The sequence below is a fragment of the Muscardinus avellanarius genome, assembly GCF_963383645.1.
Source record: "Muscardinus avellanarius genome assembly, chromosome: X".
Classification (NCBI taxonomy): Eukaryota; Metazoa; Chordata; class Mammalia; order Rodentia; family Gliridae; genus Muscardinus; species Muscardinus avellanarius.
Genome location: NC_137792.1, coordinates 73,963,092 through 73,985,205, shown reverse-complemented (window position 1 = coordinate 73,985,205; position 22,114 = coordinate 73,963,092). Strand labels below are relative to the sequence as shown.

The 22,114-nt window shown below is 37.9% G+C and overlaps 1 protein-coding gene across 3 annotated transcripts in view; it reads right to left on the bottom strand.

The window, feature by feature from the left end:
- The window catches only part of HS6ST2 (heparan sulfate 6-O-sulfotransferase 2), a gene marked incomplete at both ends in the record, with an annotated part of 346,112 nt that overhangs the window by 51,277 nt on the left and 272,721 nt on the right, over positions 1 to 22,114 (bottom strand). For 2 of the 3 annotated variants that reach the window (XM_080719496.1, XM_080719497.1), the window contains one exon: positions 399 to 485. The exons of the other annotated variant lie outside the window; for it this stretch is intronic. In XM_080719496.1, the coding sequence (XP_080575622.1) occupies positions 399 to 485 (87 nt within the window). The remainder of the gene's footprint in view (positions 1 to 398; positions 486 to 22,114) is intronic. 3 annotated transcript variants of the gene reach the window in all.

Genomic DNA, 22,114 nt, shown 5'->3' with positions numbered 1-22,114 from the left:
CTAAATCTCAAAGTAGGGATCAAAGGCAGATTTTCATGGATTCTGTAAATACTAAAATGATTAATCAGTGCTTGTCCTTTCTTTAATTTTTGAAATTAATAGTGTAAATCTTCCATTGCTTTTCTGTACTGATTCTTGCCCTTTGAAGGTCCTTGGCCATCTTCAAAAAGTTACCTCCTGACTTTCTCTTCTTTATCCTTCTTATTTGATCCCACATCCACCCGATATTATTGCTACATGCATAGCTCCTTTTAATTCCCCAGTGACAAGATCAAGGTGAGGCACACAGAAGGTATCCCACACAGCTCTGTTGAATGGATATAAATGAGTGACACGCTGATGATGGCACATGGCTTGGTGACAGTGATGCTAGATGCACAGGAGCACTTTTCACTTACTTCCCACTCTTAGGTGAAGTCCAGGCCTTTGTGGATGATGGAGAGTTGGCACCTGGGTTAGTGTTTGGAGAATCCCGTTTATCCTTACTATACCCACAGAAAGAATAAGAGAATATATATATATGAAGACCACAGGGACAAAACAGCAATTAGTAACTCCATTGAAAGACTTTCAAGATCTATTTCTCTCTTTATATATAATATATATAATATGTATTATTGTATTAATATATGTCCATATTACATATGAATATATATTCATTCTCTCTCTCTGTCTCTCGTTTCTCTTGTCAAAATAAAGCATGATTTTATTCATTGGTGCTCTTCAAATGTAAAGACAGTGGCAAGCAAGCATGGACCAGGTAAAAAAAATTAACTTTTAGGCATTGTAAAGTTGAATTGGTGGGTTCCATTAATGATAGGTCCATAGCCCAAGCCCTAAGGAAAGCCCTAGTGAACAATAGCATTGAAATAAGTAGCATTTATCATCAAATCCCTTATTTCCAGCTACTTGATTCTCTGCATTACAAGTTCAGTTCTGAAGCTGCTGTTTTTCAGTGATGTACATGGATACAAAATGACTTCTGAAAGTCTTTGGGAGATACTATCAGATGAATTAATAATTTTCACGCATAACGTTACATGGGAAAGCCACGAATTCAGATATTTTTCAGGAGAAGGATCATCTGTTTCATGAGTAATTGAATTTAAATCTCCACTTTCAATAACTCCACAGCTTTTGTCAAACCTTGGAAACAATTACAGAATAAATCACGAGGAAGGTCTGCTTAATCTCATCAGGTTAATAAATGCAGACAAATTAATCACCTCAAGGTAAACAAAAAGGAATAATTGATTGGAGACTTCTTGATTGCTTTATTCTATTTCCTTTATCAAACTATTTTACCATTATTTTTAATTTAGCTGCTCTTGTTTGAAATTATTTCCTTATTTTATCTTCAGCTTTCCATAGAAAGAAACCAATCAAAAGCCTTTCTCTCCACTTAATGATGTGTGGAAATTTTTGCCCGGATTTAATTATATATATATATATATATATATATATATATATACATATATATATATGTGTGTGTGTGTGTGTGTGTGTGTGTGTGTGTGTGTGTGTATAAACTTATGGATATACGTCAGCACAACCTCTCTCATAAAAATTGAAGTCTCATAAAAATTGAAGGTAAAGAATCGTATATATTCTGGCTTTCAATGTCTATAGTAGAACTTAACAGTGGTATAGAATATTGCCTCAGAGCTTTCCATATGTTTATAAATCTTTTAAGTGCCTCAGAAATAAATGTGTTCATTCAGCTGTATTTATATGTGTGGAGCAGAGGGTCATGAATGATATTTCATTCTGCCATCTAAAGGCTTCAAATATTTACATAGATGTGACTGGATAGAGGTAATGAGGGGTTCCTGGTGATTGCAAAGATAATACGAATGGGTGTGGACATAGAAAAATGCTAATTAGGACAAGCTAGGGGGATAGCAGAAATCTCAGTGGTTAAGATTCAGTGTTCAGAAGGTCCAGAAACCTTTCAGATAGGGAGATATCAAGGTAACTCTGCTGCCTGGTGGGTGGCTCTAGAGAGTGTGGGCTGACTCTATCTTAGAGTAGGAGTGAGAAGCCCATGGAGATGAAGCATGGGTGCCATTTTCCTGTGCTACTCACTGACTCACCAGTATAGCATTTGGCTATAAGCTGAGTGGAGACTAAATAATTTACCAGGTGTTGCCCTTCTCATCCATTATGACTTCCTGACAAATATCTCTTTAGCTAGATGTAAGCCCATACCAGCTACCATCCTCATCCAGAAGCAAACTCAGAAATTAGCTAACAATACCAAACAACAAATTCTCACTCAGAAGAATTCCAAATCGGCCCTTCCAGACACTCAGTGCTATCTGATGCAAAAGATGCAGTATGCTAGATGTGATAAAATACCAGTAAATCTCAACTCCCTGTCTTCCACATCCAGGTCACCAGTGGCTTAACCTTTTCTAGTCATTCATGCAAATAGCTGGAAGTGGAATACTTGCCTGAAAGCATTCAGAAAGAAGGGCTCTTTTGATGTGTTAAGTGTATGCTACTGGGCTCAGATTATGTGGTCATTTAACTCTTTCCGAGCCACTAAGCTTGGACATCAATATTGTTTTCCATAAAAGAACACTGATCCCTGTTGCTACATGCCCACGTCAGTATCCTCTATAAATGGCATTACAAGTAACACAGCTTAAGCTCAAAGCAGGGCATCATAAGACATTGGGGAAAACTGTCCGCTGGCATTTCTGCCTTATTATTGTGAACTGATGTCCTGGAGGCAGATGATCCTGGAACAGCAGTTTTTTAAAAGGTCAAAATAAAGCCAGGCACCGTGGCACATACCTGTAATCCCAGTACTTGGGAGGCTGAGACAAGAGGATCACATGTTTGAGGACATCCTCAGCAACTTAGTGAGACACTATTTCAAAATAAAAAGTAAAATAGGACCAGGAGTGTAGCCTGGAGGTAGAATGCTCCCAGGTTCAATCTCTAGTACCAAGAAAAATATATATATACATATAGGAATAAGGAATCTTCTGGCCTACTGCCCAACCTCGCTAGTGTAAATCTGAGGGAAATAAAAATATAAACATTCTAAAGGATTTATCCTTTAGAATGTATGGCACCAAGACTGGGTGAAAGTAATCAAATAACTCAAAATGTTTGTTCAGTGAAAATAACAGATCCATTCACAGTGGGGGAAATATATCAGAAAGGGAAGGGGGAAATAGAAACTTGTGCTGGGCTTGGATTCTAGGGGTTAAGATAGAATAATAACTGTTGTATAGGAAGAAAGGTTTGCAGAATATTTGATGAAAAATGTCATTGTTCCTCTCCAAAGATGTAGTCTGGGTAGATAAGCCTGAACAACATGCTATAATTCTCAAACCTTGAGACAGAAAGTGATCTAAAGCAGTGATATCAAGGATGATAAGTTTTTGAGAAGTGTTTCACAAGAGATAAAAAGAAAATACTGCAGCTGCAGACTGCTAGGAGCCTTGAAGATCTGAAAAGAGATGAGTTAAGGACCCAAAGATTAAGATACTGCCAAGAATTCAGATCACCGAAGCATCCCACAATCCCAGGGACTTACAGGGATAAGCACTGCCTGTCTGAGATCTAGGGCTGAAAATCTGGGGTATATGGGGCTGGGGAGGAGGCTGCCTTGAATTAGAGCTAGTTCTCAACTGAAACAGACCTGCCTCAGCTGTCATTTTATTTTTTTTATCCGTCTCTGGACAACTCAGTCTTTTTCACTTTCATTTACTCTTTGAGTTGCAATCTCAAAGGCAGTGCCTAAACTCCCAGAGAGCAGGAATCCAGGCTTCTTCCACTCCAACAGAGTAGCTATCCTCTTCAGAGGATGAGATTTTTTCCTTTCTCTAGTGCCTAGCAACTAGGCCTCATCAAAGGCCTATGAAAACAATTCCAGGTGAGTTTCTGATAGGAAAAGTTAATAAGTGTCAGGCCTCCTCTGTATGCCTGCTAGGCTGTCCTCTCTTATCTTATCAAGTAAGCTTTCTTTCCACAGGCTCCATACTGTCTGCAACACTCCAAAAGTGAAAAAAAAAATCCTGCAGTATTATACACATTGTAACCAGGTAGGAAAATGGCCACAAATCCAACTCTTCAGCCTGTTCAAAGCATTTCTGATTAAAAAAATTTGATACTGAATTTGTATCCTGAGTACTTAAACCAAGATGGCAATCAGATCCACTCCTATCTGCATTTTTCTCTTAGGTCTGAGGGGTACTTGTGGAGGAAGAGCTTAGTGGTTTAAAACAATCAACTCACATTCTTGATGTCTATAGAGCTAGCATACAGAAACTTCTGTGTTCCCCATAGCAAATTAAAAGCTCTTTTTGGAATGAATACAAATCTAATAAAAACAGTTGTTCTGCAGCTATGATAGCACTGACATTTTATAAATTAATTCTCAGAGTCCTAAAATATTGAGATTGTATTTCAGAAGGGAGGGCTGAGCTATAGTACTTATTTTCGATATATCTTTTTCTGGCACTTTGCATATGGTACTTGTAGTGTTTCTTGTATCTTTTTGTATTTTTATTTTTTATTGGTGCATTGTAGTCAAACATCTTAGTGGAACACAAAATGGTAGAGGCATACATGCACACATCACCCAATTAGCCCTTACCCAAATCCCACACCATTCATTCCCTTTCCCTCCCTCCTTCTTATGTTTGGCTTACTGGTTGACTTTGATATGTTTGTGAATGTACATCATTTGCATTAGGAAAGTTCCCTCTTCCCACCTCCAATCCCTTTCAGTTAGGTCACCTTATTTGCTCATCTGTAGTTTCTCCTTTTTTGTTTAAGTTCCTCCTATGACCCCTTTTCTCCCTAGGTTCTACATATTAGGTAGAGCATTCTATTTCTTATTTTTTGTGACTGACTTATCTCACTAATATCTCACTAATTTCACTTTTTTATCACTCTCTCCAGTTAGTTTTACTGGGTGTGTGGTAGTACTGAGGATTGAACTCCCAGATGTTCTACCTCTAAGCTACATCCAGAGCCTTTTTTACTTTTTATTTTGAAATGTAGTTTCACTAAGCTGATGAGATTGGCTGCAAACCTATGATAATCCTCCTGTCTCAGGCTCCTAAATAGTGAGATTACAGGTGTATACTGCCACACTTACCTTCCAAATAGCTTTGATGAATATTTGCTATGGTTTGAATATGATTTGTTCCCACAAAAACTCATGTTGAGGCTAGGTCTTCAATATAAAGTTATTGAGAAGTGGTAGTATCTTTAAGAAGCTTTTGCATTAAAAGATCAGAGCCCTCATTTATGGATAAATGCCATTTTAGGACTTGGTTAGTTACTGCAAGAACAGGTTGTTATAAAGTGATCCTGGCTCCTCCTCTCTTGCACATATGCCTTTTTCTAAATGTGTCTACTTGTCCCTCTAGCATGTACTCCCAGTATGTACTCACATTGCAGCATGAGGCCCTCATCAGATGTCACTGACTGATCTTCAACTTCTCTGCCTACAGGCTCCAACCTAAATAAATCTTCTTTTCTTTATAAGTTACCTGGACTTGAGTACTCTGTTATAAGAACAGAGAAAAAAAACTAAAACAATACTCAAAAATGTTTGTTGAACAAATACCTGAAAAAGCTATATTTGGAGCCAGGCATGGTAATCTCAATACTTGGGAGGTTGAGACAGGAAGATCACAGGTTCAAGCACAGCTTCAGCAATTTAGCAAGTTCCTTGGCAACTTAGTGAGACTCTGTTTCAAAATAAAAACATAAAAAGGACTTGGGGCATAGTTCAGAAGTAGAAAGCTCCTGAATGCAATTACCAGTACCCCCCAAAACCAAACAAAATAAAAAATAGTGAAGGAGAATGGAGCAGGAAGGTGGACAGGGGAATAAGAACTGATAAAGGAAGGAATTCAAATAGTTTGATGTCCATATATGAAGTTATCACTACTAGTCTTACCAATACATACAGGAGAGGTGGGTAGCAGAGTGGGATCCAGAAGAAAACACACTAAGACTTGTGTATATGCATGTTTGTATCATTTTGAATCCCACTATGATGTGTATTTACAATGTACCAATAAAAGCATTAAAATAGCTATACCTATTAAAACAAATATAAAATAAATTTGGTCTAGGGGAGTAGCTCAGAGGTAGAATGCCTCTGGGTTCAATTCCCAGTACAGAAAAAAAGTTGTATTTGGAAATAGTGGAAAAGAGAATCTTGATTAATTATCAATGTCTGGCACCAGTGCGAGAGAAGAAAGTGGTGACACATGTCACATATCTTCCATCTCTGAAAAGAATATGGGAGAACTGCATTCTAATGACTGATGGTTGATTGTCATGTGAATCACAAAGACAGGTGAGCTTGGAAAAAAATTTAAGATGTTTGGATAGTTGGAAAATGCCTCTGAACAATAACAAGAAATCTGTTGTGACTGTGCAGCTCCTAATATTTTCCAGTGTGTGCTTTTGTAAGTGATAATTGAGAAGAAGCTCAAATTATTGGTAAGGGTTCATGCCAAGGGTCTCTGTAGGATGGGGTGGCTTCTCTTTGCTCCCTAGAGATGACTTTAAGCTATTGGAAGTTCCCAGGCTAGAAATAAACCTAAAACATGTAGATTCTACCAGGGATTGAAGTCCCTCTCTTTTGCTTCCCCAACAGGCTCTTGAGTCCCTGCTAAAACTGATCCACCAAGTGGTAATATTTTGAAAGGCTTTTAAATCATGGCTGTGTCCCCATGAATGCCTGCTTTTCCCATTTCCAAGAGGCACAAATGTCTGAAGTATTAAGTCTTGGTTTGTTACCAAGCAAGACAGCTCTTCAAATATTGATTTCCTTTAATTAAAGCTGATGAGGCTTCTTTATTTCATTTTTCTATCTAGTTAGGTTATTTCCCAAGTGGCTTTCTGTCTTTGCCCCCAAATTTTTCATTTTCATTTCTTCTACATGAAGTGTCTCAATTAGAGTGTGTGTTCCTTTAAATATTCTGTGCCCATTATCTGTATTTCTGCTAATTGACTAGAAAATAAATTTTGTTCGCTAAGGATGCACTTTTGTTCAGCTTCTTCCCCTAGTTTTCTTTTGCTTAGCTATGGATAATGACTGAGGTTTTTTTAAAGAACAACAACAACAAAAAGCTTTTCCTTGTCACTATGATGCCTGGCCTAACTATGATCACAGAACAACCTCGTAATCTCAAAGCATTTCTTCATGAATCTTGAGTTTAATCCTGGCTGCCAGCAGAGCATTGAATTTCTTGTTGTTTTAGGACTATCTTATATAAAGCATAGGGAATTAAACTGATTAGGTAAACCATTCACAGAGAAGATCACAGTTACCTTGCAATTGCAAAGCTTTTGAAAAAGGCAGTTGGGGCACACACATTATCCTGCCCTTTCCCCTTCCATTAAGTTTTCACTCTAACAGCTCACCAAAGGGCACCAGTGACTGGAGAAATGAGTTCATTGATTATTGTTGCTATGTTGCTCTCTTCACTTCTTAGTACATGCTATTTCTGCCAGGGAGTGGTGGTCACATCCCTGAATGGCTCATTGCCATCAAGAAAGACTTTGTGTCAGTTTCAAAATTTTATCATTTTCTCATTTAGGCTGACTAATGAGACTTATGACTTCACCAAGAGCATGGACCTTGGTTACAGACTATCAGAGGCCAGTGGTACTACATCTGACTGTTATAAGTGATATTGAACTCACATTTATCTTTGGACTCCTCCATCATATTGGGGAATGAAGAGCCAAAATCATAGTTCGGAGATAGGATGGTTTGGAGCAATAAAATCTGAAACCTGAAGGAGCCTTGATTGTAATGGTAGCTATGGACTTGGGAAGAAAAAAACAGGCTAGGCATATCAAAGTAAAATAAAACAGAACTTGGAGATTAACTATATATGGTAAAAGAAAATAAATTGTGAACAGTTGCTGAGAATGTTTGGAAGATGAATGATTGGGAAACAAATTTACTCTGCTAGTAAAAGAGAAAGAGTAAGTGGTAGGAAGTGGTAGCTAGTGGGCTAGGGGAAAAGACAAGGTATTTAGTTTGGAGCATATCAAGTTGGGATACTGATGGACAGTTCTCAGCAGGCAATTATAGAGATGGCACTGTAACCCAAGAAGGAAAACAGAGTCAGATAGATAGTCGTTGCTCCAAACTGGCATGCTAAGCCCTAAGATAAGCCCTGAGGACTATTGGGATCAGGATCCACTGTGATTAAGGAGCAAAGGTTTCAAGATACATCCTATGCCAAAATATGTTTATTTCCACTCAGTTGATGAGGATTTTCAAGCGTACTACAATAACTTGTATATAAGGGCTTCAAGTAAAATAAAACCTGAGGCAGTTAACTTCATATCGTAAAGATCAATGATAGGGTTAAAGAAGGAAAGTGCAGGCTTTGATGGTGAGGCAGACCAGTGGCTTGCTTCATCCCATTCTTAGAGCCTACCAGTTCACCAAGATTGCTGGCAGAAGACCAGGTAGGTGAGCTAGATGCAGAAAGACTGGTGAAAACCATTGTCAATCCATTCCCACAATAGCAAGGAACTTTCCTTGCTGTTAAAGTACTACCTGACAAGGTACTTTCCATGCTGTTTTCATTTTAGTGTAGGGAGGACACTGGCTGATTGGACAAAACTGTGCTTTAATCCTGGGCTTCACTTGCCATTGAAATATTTTCATTTTGTTCCTATTTTAACAAGGACTAATGAAATGTTAGGGACTATATTGAGATTCACTCTGATTCTTATGTAATCCCCATCCTTTTCCTTTTTTCAGACTCCACACTGTGCCTTACTAATGGGCACCTTCTGGCATCTTCTCTTAACATTGTGAATTGTAATATCACCACAATTGGGTATTGGGGACAATCTTTCTGGAAATAAATCAAGGGTATTGGCTATGATGAGCCAAAGTTTAACATGTTTCCTGTGATAAGTTTAGTTCATTAGGGCAATATGTAGATACCTATAAGCCATTATCTTTTCCAGGTTGGTAAGCTTTGTTTTCTAGCTCTGGGTCTGTGACTTACCAACTGATCCTTTAACTTCTCTGGTCTCACTTTTCACTTTTGCTAGTCCTACTTCTTAAAGCCATTACACAATTTTAAAAATGAAAAAAAAAAAAGAACAGGGCATTGTGGTACATGCCTGTAATAACACTGCTTGGGAGGCTGAGGCAAAGGGATCTCAGGTTTGAGTCCAGCTTCAGCAATTCAATAAGACCCTGTTTCAAAATAAAAACAAAATAGTACTTGGGGTATAGCTCAGAGGTAGAATGTGCCTTTGTTAAATCCCCAGTACCAAAAAAATTCTTTAAAGTTTAAAAAAAGATAACAAATGTATTCACTAAGAAAACATTCGGTGTGTGTTTACTTTGTGGCCTCATGTGGTACCCTGAGGATGTAATGATGAGTATGATAGGATTCCTGTCACCAAGTGGCCCAAAGTTTAACAGAGGAACATGTTAGCAGGCACACAACTGTATACTTTACCAAATGGAATAAGCAAGTATGAAAATAGGCTAGGGAAATCAAACCAATAAGAGCCACCAATGTGTGGGGAGATCTGGAAAAGTAAAGGCATAGACAATCTACTCTTAAGCTACTATTATGAAATTTTTCCATTTGTGTTAAGAAATCATAAATTGGTATCAATTCAGCTCCTCATCTATAAAGAAGAAAAAAAATTGACTTCCAGGAAGATGGTGACTGAGGGAAGCAACACAACCAGCGTCTTGAAAAGAGAAAAAAAAATTGAAAAACAACAAAACAAAGCCAAAATAAAAGAATATCGGACAGAAAAGGTCCCCCCCACCTCCCCTGGGAAATGAATGCACCCACAGAAGCCGCAGTGGCATGATCTTGCCTAATTGCACCAAGACTGTTGGCACTTCAGCCTCCAGAGATCTCCAGCAAAAAGGCCAAAGACTTGATGCAAAGTAAGTGCCTGATGCTCATCAGAATTGTAAGCACTCAAGCCAGAATGTAGTGAACATTGTAAAACCAGTATCTGGGAGGCTGAGACAGAAGGATTGCAGTTTCAAGGCCAGCCTCAACTACTTTTTGAAGGTTAGTGAGACCCTATTTCAAAATAAAGAGTAAAAAATAGAACTTGGAATGTAGCTCAGAGGTAGAATGTCCCTGGTTTCAAACCCCAGTCCCACCAAAAAAAAAGGAGGGGGAGGAGGAAGAGGAGGAGGAGGAGGAGGAGGAGGAGGAGGAGGAGGAGAAGGAGAAGAAGAAGAAGAAGAAGAAGAAGAAGAAGAAGAAGAAGAAGAAGAAGAAGAAGAAGAGGAGGAGGAAGAGGAAGAAGAGGAAAGAAAGAAAGAAAGAAAGAAAGAAAGAAAGAAAGAAAGAAAGAAAGAAAGAAAGAAAGAAAGAATTGTATGGGGTCGCCCCTTGCCCCATGCTCCACAGAGATTCTACTGCTTGAACTTCCAGCTAGAGCCTGTGGCAGCAACAACTGAATCAATTGCAAAATTATGGAAACTAGCCAAAATGTCCATCAACAGATGAATGGACTACAATATTATGGAATATGTACACAATGGATTTTAATCTTACAAAAGAAGAAAATTATGTCATTTGCAGAGAAATAGATGGAACTGGAGAACATTATGCTAAGTAAGAATAGTCAGTCACAAAAAGTAAAAAATCAGATGCTTAGCCAGGTGTGGTGGCGCACGCTTGTAATCCCCACGCTTGGGAGGCGGAGACAGGAGGATCACGCAGGTTCAAAGCCAGCCACGCTTACTTAAGAGACCCTGTTTCCAAATAAAAATAAAAGTAGAAAATAGGTCTGGGAGTGTAGCCTGGAGGTAGAAAGGTTTCCAGGAACCCCAGAACCACCCAAAAAAAAAATCAGATGCTTTCCCTAATATGTGGAAGCTAGAGATAAAAAGGGTCATAGGAACAACTCTAGACAAAAAAAGAGAAAACTTAGATGAGCAAATAGGACAACCTGAGGGGAAAGAAATAGGAGGAGAGGGAAAATCCCTAATGTACAGGATGTACATACCATACATATGAATGTCAATCACTAAACTGAACTCTAGAAAAATGGAATGGGGAATAATGGGGTGGGAAAAATGGAAGGGCTAAATGAATGATGTATACATGTATGCATCTACCATCTTGTACCCCATTTAGATGTCAGACTAAAATGTACTAATAAAAAGATCACCAAAATTGTGTCATTTGCAGGAAGAAGGGTGGAACTAGGGAATATTATATTAACTGAGATCAGCCAGTCTCAGAATGTCAAGGGCAAAGTCTTCTCTCATGTGTGAAAGCTAGAAAGGAAACAGAAAAGAAAAGAGATGTCAATCAAATGAGAAGAGAAACTAATATACTAGTAGAAGGAGATTTGAGTGGGAGGTACAAAGTGGGAAACATTCAAATAATAATGTGACAGTATACAAAGATATCACTTTCAATCTCATTAGCATTTATAGGAAGAAAGGAGAAAGAATGGGGTAAAATGTGGAAAAAAAATACCACAATCCGAATGTATGTATATTTTATTACACTGAACATCACTATGATGTATAATTGTAATATATCAATAAAATATTTAAAAATAAATAAAAGGCTTTTAACTAAAAGAAGAGTAAATCTGAATGTAAAGTTTGGGTTATGAAAATAAAAGTCTGCCTATACTTATTTTAAACAGTGATCTTCCAGCACTGGCCCATATGCTTAATCATACATCAGGTAACCTGGAGTACTTTTTAAATGCAGATGGTGGGGCTTTGACCCCAGAGTTTTGGACTTAGTAGTTTTAGAATCGAACCTTAGAAATGGCAATTCTAACAAGTTCCCAGATCATGCTGAAATTGCTGTCTATGGATCACACTTTGAGATTCACCATCAACACAAGAAATATGAAGCAGCCACCTCAGTGGGAACAGAGAGAGGCCAATCACTGTCCCAGCTTTACAGACAAAACAATCTATTGCAGAAGTTGCCCTATTGCTTAGCTCCAGGGAGAGGAGTATAAGGTGCCATTACTGCAGACACCACATAGTGGAGCTCAATAGCAGGTGAAATGAAGATTGGATCTGACAAGTATTAATTGAGCCCACAGTTCTATTTACTGAAAATGATCTGACATAATGAAAAATTCACAACTGGAGCCTAGTTGATGAACATTCTACATTGTGGAGTCCCCAGGGTGGGCCAGATAAATCTCATTGAACTTTTTAGGAAAAGCTAGAGGAGCCAAGTGCTACAGCAGGGATTAGCACAGGAAGAAAAGTTAGTCTGCCTGTTTACTTGGAACTGAGGTTCTGATTTTATACAGAAAAAATATAAAAACAAAAAGTGCTGTGGTAGGGACTCCTTTTCTTTACCCTGGTGAATTATTACATTGGGTTTGCTTTCTACTAGATGTCTTATTTTTGATTTTCAAGAATAACCACTCTGCCTGTATATTATAGACTAACTACTGTGAGAACAGAGTCAAATGGTTTTCATATAGTTTGCAAAGTTCCTTAAAATATTTGCCATATATATTTTCAGTTCTTGTTGACTGACAAATGTACCTTGATAACTTTGGCTTCTAATGTGTTGGTTCAATTTAGTTGGCTGACCAACATGTATTAGGTTAGATTTTTTTAATGGAGTCATGTGGGTTTGGTATTTTGTCCAAATGGCTTATGTCAGATCACACTGCCTGTCTAAAAACTTGATAGCCTATGGTAATACTATTTCTAAGCTCCTGTGTCTTCAGGTAGAAACCAGTGGTAATCAGCAACTTTCAAGCATTGCTTTGCCAAATCAACTGGGGGCAGCCTTGGAACTGTGTGGAAGGCTTGGGCACAAGAATTAGGAAGATCTGGGTTCATTTTTTTTGTCCTGATACTGGCTGGAGTGTTTTTGGCAAGTTGGAGAATCAAGGCAGAGTTACTTTTAACTATGACCACTTGTCTTGATACAGGCTTCAGGATACAATTCTCTAGCTACATCTTAGTGTCCAAAGTCAAGAGCATTATGTATCTCCTTGTTGCTGAAGTTAGCATTTTAAGTACTTTCTAAAGGGACAAATGTACCCAGAACTTAAAAACGCATCCACCTCCTTAGAAATAAAGTGAAGGACCATATCAACAAGGTGTTAAAATTGCTTTCTGGGTAATAAGGGAAGAAAATTTCCCATGAGCTATGCTTTCTCATGCCTCTAAATAGTGTTGTTGAGACTCTCAAACATAACTTTGTGCAGTTTTCATTCATATTCATAGGGACAGGTAAACTTGCAAAAGAGTCTTCAGGTAAATGAGGAAAGAGGCTAGTAGAATAGTGGAAGGGTATTGGGAGGGGGGTGGAAATATGAAGGATCAAGGAAGGGAACAGTTCACATATGAAGATTTCATTACCATTCTCAATAATATGCTCGGGGATAAAGGAGGGGAGAGTAATATGGGATGCAAAGGAAAATACATTAAGTGATGTGTGTATATATTAATGTATCACTTTGAATCTTACTATGATTTCAATGTACCAATAAAAGGACATAATAATAAGAAGAAGAAAGATATTTTCATTTATACATTGTTCATGCATCCCATATTCAGGTACCACATATTCATTTTAATACGTGTTTTTCTAGGTCTGATCTCCATCACAAATATTATTTGTTCTATGTTGTAGACTACTTTTAATTTCCTTTTCCCAATGAAACACAATAGTCTGCTTCTTTTTCTTCTTTTTTCTTCTGAGCATTATTTTAGTGTGTGTGCTCATAAGAGATTAAAATTTTGGCAATTAATGAAAATAAAATATGTCTTGTTCAAAATCAGCCACTAATAACTATTAGGATTTGTATAATTAATACTCATATACTGATCTTAATGTATATGAGTTTTAATGTGCTTTTACTGGCGCATTATAATCTCACATAATAATGTAAATCATGTTGACAATGATACACATGCACACAACAATGGGTGGCCCCCCTCCATCCCCATTTTCTCCCTTCCCAATACAGAGTACTGAGATTGATGTTGATATATTCACGTTTGTATGCATTGTCAATGGTAGTATTTCCATTAATGAACCTCAGTCTTCCTCCTCCTCTTCCCTTAGACCACCTCCCTGGCTCCACTGACATTTCTCCTCCATTATTTGGAATCCCTCTGATATTCCCATTACTATCTAGCTTGTGCATTTTAGAGAAAATATATGACCCTTTACTTTTTGTGGCTGCTTCATCTCACTTAACATAAGGTTCTCCAGATCTTTCTGTTTTCTTGCAAATGATGTAATTTTGTTCTTCTTTATTGCTGAGTAGAATTGCATTGTGTGTATTTCCCATAATTTTTTAATCCATTCATCTGTTGATGGTTACTTAGGTTGCTTCCATATTTTGGCTATTGTGAATTGTGCTGCTGTGAACTTGGGTATGCAGATATTACCGTAGTTCTCTGGTTTCAGCCCCTATGGAAAGATACCCAGTACTTGTATAGCCAGATCATATGGTAGATCTATTCCCAGGTTTCTGAGGAATCTCCACACTGATCTTTATACTGGTTCAAATAGTTTGCAATCCCACCAACAGTGCTGAAGTGTTCCTATTTCCCTACATCTTCACCAACATTTATTGTTATTTGACTTCTTTATACTTGCTATTCTGATTGGGACTAGATGGACTGTCAAGTGCAGTTTTGATTTGCATCTCTCTGATGGCTGATGATGTTGAATATTTTTTCATGTATCTATTAGCCATTTGTATCTCTTCATTTATGAAATGTCTATGCAATTCAGTTGCCCATTTCTTGATTACATTATTTTTAGTGTAAAGTCTTTATCTTTTATAAAATGTATTGGGTGCATTGCAATCAAACATCTTAATGGGGTACAAGATAGTAGAGGCACAAATGCACACATCACACATTTAGTCCTTCCCCAATTTACATCCTATTCCCCTCCCTCTCTCTCTTTCTTGAGTTCTGCTTAGTGACTGACTGATATGTTTGTGAATGTACATCATGGGGATTAGGGTGCTTCCCTCTTCCTATCTCTCTCAGTGAGGTCACATTCTTTATTTTGTATATTCTAGATATTAGCCTTCTATCAGAGGAATAGCTGGCAAAGATCTCCCATTTCTTAGGATTTCTCTTTAGACTTTTGATTATTTCCTTTGATGTGCAGGAATTTTTAGTTTAATGTCATTCTACTAATTAATTTTTGTTTTAATCTCCTGGTCCTCAGGGGTCTTGTTAAGGAAATTTCTACCTGTGCCTATATGTTGGAGTGTTAGACCTATGTTCTCCTCTAGTACCTTCAAAGTCTCTGGTTTAACTTCCTGGTCTTTGATTTGCCTCAATTTGACTCCTGTGCAAGATTTAGTTCTATTCTTCTATGACTAGATAACCAGTTTTCTCAACACCATTTTTGAAAGGCTATTTTTTTCGCCAATGTATGTGTTTGACACTTTTGTTGAAAATCAATTGGTTTTAAGTGTGTGGATTTGTTCCTATATCTTCTATTCTGTTCCATTGGTCTATGTGTCAGTTTTTGTGTGAATACCATGCTGTTTTTATCACTATAATTCTGTGGTATAATTTGAAATCAGAAATTGTGATGCCTCCTGCATGGTTATTATTGCTGAGAATTTCTTTGGCAATTCTGAGTCTTTTAATTCTCCATAAAAAATTTATGACTGATTTTTTTAGGTCTATAAAGAATGACATTGGCATTTTGATAAGAATTGCATTGACTCTTTACATCACTTTTGATAGAATGGCCTTTTTTGTGTGCTACTGGAAATGGAAACTTAGGGGCATGCTACCTACAAGCTACACCCCCAGCCTGATTTTTTTATTCTTAATTTTGAAACAGGGTCTCATTAAGTTTCAAAGGGCCTCTCTAATTAGCTAAGGCTGTCCATGAACCACGATCCTCCAATCTTCTGAAAGCTGGGATTACAAGTGTGTGCCACCATGCTCGGCTTTAGAATGAGAATGGCCATTTTGATCATATTTATACTGCCTATTCAAGAGCAAGGGAGTTTTTTTCCATCTTATAAGATCTTGAATTTCTTTCTTTAGTGTTTTATAATTTTCTTGTTGAGGTCTTTTATCTCCTTAGTTACTTTTATTCCTAGATATTTTATTGGTTTTGATGGTTTATGTATGTATGTATGTGTATATGTATGTATATATGTATATATGCAGGTATTTGCTTATTTTGCTATGCTGGAGATGGAACACAGTGGTATTCTTCCCCCCAGCTGCAACCCCAGCACTATTTTTTTATTTTTTATTTTGAAACAGTTTCTCACTGAGTTAAAAATGGCTTCACTAAGTAGTAGCTGAAGCTGTCCACCAACCATTATCTTCCTATCTCAGCTTACCAAATGCTGAGACTACAAGCATGCATCACTACACTCAGGTTTGATGTTTTTAAATACACATCTAGCCGGGCATGGTGGCACATGCTTGTAATCCCCACACTTGGGAGGCTGAGACAGGAGGATCACACAGGTTCAAAGACAGCCTCAGCTACTTAGTGAGGCTCTCAGCAACTTAGTGAGACCCTGTTTCCAAATAAAGTATAAAATAGGTCTGGGAATATAGCCCGGAGGTAGAAAGCCCTTGGGTTCCATCCCCAGTACCACAAAAAAATACACATCTAGAAAATCCCAAGACACTTATCTACAGCAAAGATTAGGGTTCTTCATTGGCTATACCCAGCTCCAGATAACAAAGAAGACTCATAAAAATATGAAACTGGGGAGGCTTCTTAGAGATATAAAAGTAAAATCCAGATATACATATATATATATATATATAATTGATTTAATGCTAGAACTTAGCTGGCTCATAGTAAACAGTGTCTATAGCCCCATGGGAAAAGGGCACCTCAGGAAGGTTTGGGACCAAGGATTATGCAACATGAATGAATTGTGCTATATTTTCCAATATAAATAGTGCAAAAAAGTGGGCCACTTTTTTTGGAGGGGGATATAGGAAAGGAGATGCTCTGTTCAAATTTGTGATATGTTGAGTTTTGAATGCCAGTGGGGCTCCCAGAGGAGATGGTTGATTGGCAATTTGATATATGGATGCAGAACTTAGCAGGACATAGAGATCTCAACTAAAGGACAGTCTTCAGAGATTTGAGAGTCTGTGACAGTTGAAAATTTACAGTACAAGAGATTACACAGACAGAGGATGTAGATTGAGAAAAAAAGCCAGGAAAGATGATTAAGAAGGATAGGCCAGAGTGAAAAATATGGACTCACTCATCCAAGCCAAGGAGGACTCTGGATGTGAGGATCTAAGTTTTCTAATCATAAGAGACTCGTATGGTGATTATAAGACAATTTCTTGTCTTAGTTTTGCAGCTGTTACACATTTATGATTAGTTGTGGTATTTCAACAGTCATTCTGTCCTTTATCACACAAAGAACAGTTGATAGTCATGAGGCCCTCTTGATCACATGTAACCTATTCTCATCAATTCCTAGAAAGAAAAATCTTAAGTATATCAAAGGAGGCAATTCCTGCCAAACTAATCCATTATTATAGACATGAGATTTTTTCCAGTATGGCCTTATTTGTGATAAAGGTTAATAAAAAAAGAAGCTGTCTTGTTGCCTAAGCTACATGCACTAACTATACTAAAGCTTATTAAAATATGGCAATAATTTCCCAAAGAAATTATTAATCTGCTTTTGATTATTGTTCCTGTTTATTTTCTTCCTCTATCATGTGAAAAATAAGAAATGGACCTTATGGCTCTCAACTTGGCTTCAAAACTTCTAGAAAAATATGGCTCTGACATAATCAGAATTTCAATAAGACTGATGCCAGGAGACATGTGTTCAACACTTCCAAGGATCTGGTCTTCCTGAGAATCATGATAGTATCTCCGTTGCCACTTTGTAATATAGATAGACTCTGGGCTTAGGAACAATGGTCCTCTGGTTCTCCTCAGCCACTAATCATACATTTTGCTATTTAAATTCCTTAAAGTTATACAAACCATGTCTCCACCCATTTCTTTATAGTGAACACTTTGATCAAAATGCAAGATCTCACTAGGGAATACTTCCTGGAGAAAAAGCAAGGTAGAAAACTGCAGAAGTGAACCATATAACTGAAAAGATCTGAAGTATAAATGAGGTAAAGAACAATATCTTTCCTGAAAAATATTCTCATTACTGGCTGGGAGCAGAAGCTACTATGGGAAGAGCCTGCCCTATCCTTAATCTTCCTCAACCTTTATGAGAACATGGCCATCTTCACAGATTTGAAAGGATCTTAATAACTGTTAAACAATATTAAACCATTTCTGGACCCATCTTGATGGAAGATTATGGCTCTGGATACCTTAATATAAATTTTAGAGAATAATTCTATGTGACAGATGTAGATAACTTAAGCTGCATGAGGCTGAACCTTAAAACAAGTGTTGAAGATTTCAGTCCATAATCATGTCCTGGGGAAGTACTTCAGACTGCATCTGGAAGGAGATGGCCCTGAAGTAGCACAAAACATTCCAACCAGGGAAAACAGAGTTGCACTTAGAAGGAAGGAAACAAGCTGGGCGTGGTGGCGCACACTTGTAATCCCCATGCTTGGGAGGCGGAGATAGGAGGATCACGCAGGTTCGAAGCCAGCCGTGCTGGCTTAAGAGACCCTGTTTCCAAAAAAAAAAAAAAAAACAATATAGAAATAGGTCTGGGGGTGTAGACCTAAGGTAAAAGGGCTTCCAGGAACCCCAGTACCACCAAAGAAGAAGAAGAAGAAGAAGAAGAAGAAGAAGAAGAAGAAGAAGAAGAAGGAGGAGGAGGAGGAGGAGGAGGAGGAGGAGGAGGAGGAGGAGGAAGTAAAGAGGATAGTATTGCTCTCAAGGAAATCTGGAATTGATCCTAGAGGCAACTAATTAGCTGCCTGAAAGAATATACACAATTCTTTGTGGACTGAGTGCCGAAGAAATGGGTTTTAAAAAGTTATACAATGCTTACTGTGTGATTCCTAAAATTGTGGACTTGAAGACCTCTTCCACTCTATGCCAATTATGTTTAACTTTAGTTTCAAAGTGGCTTACTAACATTACCTTTGAAATTCTCAGTTTGTCTCACAGGCTTGTTGGAGAGAAGTTCAGTATTAAAGTTCCGAAACTCATCTCTTTCTGGTGGTGAAACCCCAGAGGAAGAAAATGTCTCTCTTAACCTCAAAAGATTTTTTTACATTTCCCTTTAGAAACTCTTGCTTTACCCATCCCTTGTAGGTCACAGTAGAAGTTTTGTTTAAGGGGACATGTCCTTTACTGCAGTGAGACCATTGTCCAACTACCGCCTACACATCAAGAAGAAGGTCACTCATAGCCTATATCCCTATTGAGGGGAGCCAACAGCTTACAGGCATAGGCCCTGACACATTCAATTTTCATTTCTGGGCATGATTAAGAATGGTTGTTTCCAGGACTGACTCTGTCTCTTCTCAAATAAACTGTTTCCTTAAAAATGAGTAAATAAGGCACCAGACTCCAGAGACAAACAGGAAAACAACCAAAGATCTGAAATAAGTGGCCATAGATCATTGGAATTGTAAGCCATCTGTTCCTCCTGCACAAACACCGACTACAAATTGCATCAGTGATGGCTGAGCTTACCACACCCTCCGGAAATCCAGAATGGTGCTCAACAATACTGGAGGTGAAGCTGCTATCCCTGCAGGAGAATGTTCAGCATGGTTCCCTCAGGGACTCGTGCAGCCATGATAAACTCCCTGGGTTTGAGACTTTCCAGTTTAACCCAATAAAGGTGGGGGTGGAGACTGCTTTTGGACATAGCAGAGGATGTGAACAGACTCAGGCTCTGCATCAGTAGAAAATGTGGGGGCAGACTTATGCTTAACACTAGGTCCAAATAGTAGGATATCTGGGATCACCACAGACCTCACCCAATCATGGTGAACCAGACAAGCTCTAGCTGTGCAGAAAAGAGAATCTTAGATTGAGTTTGGTCTTATGATGTATCTGCCACCTATGGGCACAGGGAGAGACCGAGACTCCATATCTGTGGAAAGCATAGAGGGCGATCTATGATTAACACTAGACCCAGCCCTGTTGATACTGGTTATCTGAATAGACTGAAAAAGACTCAGAGACCAGGCTTGCAGCAGGAATGGTACCAGTGGCACTCGGTGTCTGCACAGAGAGAGACTGTTGAGGTGCAGTCTGCTGAATATCCATATATTTGTAGGGTTGCATTATTTTGTATTTGTTTGTATTTTTGTGTGTGTATGCTTGTTTAATTGCTCTATTCCCAATCCCTCTCCCAAGCTTCTTTCCTTGTACATACCTAATCTCTTCTCTCTATTCCTTTTCTTTTTTCTTTTTATTTTTCTCTCTTCTTTTTTCTTCTTAGTCTTGTATTAAATCCATTTCATACCACTATATTAAAAACTCTACATTGGTTACTAGAATATTACTAAATAGTCACTGTTTCTAATCTAAACTATATACTATCTTACCAAACTCACACTCTCATTCTATTTTATCCTATCTGTGACTTTACCCTATTCCAGCATTTACGACATCACTACCCTCCTCACTCAACTTTACTGTTGAATACAACACAACTTGATCTTGTATATACTAACTGACACCTACAGACTGAGATAAATCTACCAAAAGCAACTGATACAAACTTTTGAAATCATGAGAAGGAGGAATAACAAGGAAGCAATGAGCTCCCACAACCCTACAATAACAGAATCTGACAAGACAGAATTGCAGAGATCTCCAAAAGGTCAAATCAGTAATGCCACTGTAGAAATAATACAGGACTTCTAAAAAGAATTTAGAGAAGTCTAAAAGAAATAAGAATGCCTTCACTGAAATGAAGATAACAGTTCAAACTATAAACAATTGATTAGACCACATGGAAAATAGAATCTCACTCCTAGAAGATGATCACTCCAAAAACGAACATGTAATATATAACTTAGAAAAAACAAATTGACAGGATGAATTGGATATTGAAGAAATATGGGTCCATTTTATTTTTTGTGTTACTAGGGGTAGAACCCAGGGATTTTCCACCTCCAGGCTATACTCCCCGATCTATTTTATATTTTTATTTAGAAACAGGGTTGCACTAAGTTACTGAGAGGCTCACTAAATAGCTGAGGCTGACTTCACACCTGTGAGATCCTCCTGTCTCAGCCTCCCAAGCGTGGGGATGACAAGTGTGCTCCACCATGCCCGGCAAATATGGGCTCAGTTTTAAAGAGCTAACCTAAGAACAATTGGTAGAGATGAGGGAATAGAGGGTGAAACCAAAGGTATCAACAATCTTTTCAAAGAAGTAATGTAAGAAAATATTCCAAACATAGAGCAAGAGGTCTATACATGGGTACAGAAACCTTATAGATTCTGCTTTAAACAAGACCAGAAAAAAGGTTCACAACACCACATAATAGTTAAACTGACCAACATAGAAGTCAAAGAGAGAATATTGTAGGCAACAAAAACAAAACCCCAAGTAACATTCAGAAGTAACATTCAGAGGCAAACCAATTAGAATCACTCCAGACTTTCCAAACCAAGTCATGAAAGCCAGAGGGGCTTGGAGTAACATATTCCAAACTCTGAAAGAAAATAACTTGCAGCCAAAAATTTCTTACCCAGAAAAACTATTTCTCAAATTATATAGGAAAATAAAAATTTCCCATGACAAACAGAATCTGAAGGAATTTAAGTCTTCCAAATCAGCACTAGAAAAAATACTCAGAGATTAACTGAAAAGAAGAAATAAGTAATGCATGCCAGAACCAGAGAAACAAAAATTTCCACCTGGCAAGCAACTAAGCAAAGAAGAGCAAAACTAACTCAAACAGAAGTTAAATCTTAATAAGTTAGGAATTAAAAACATCTCTCAATAATCGCACTGAATATAAATTGCCTCAACTCCCCAATCAAAAGACATAAGGTGGGAAAATGGATTAAAAACCAGAATCCATCTATCTGCTGCCTGCAAGAAACACACCCTACAAGTAAAGATAACAAAAAACTAAAGGTAAAGGGCTAGAGCAAGGAAACCCATCCCAACAAAACTCAAAGTCAAGCAGGAGTAGTGATTTTGATATCAGACAAGTTTGACTTCAGGCCCAAGC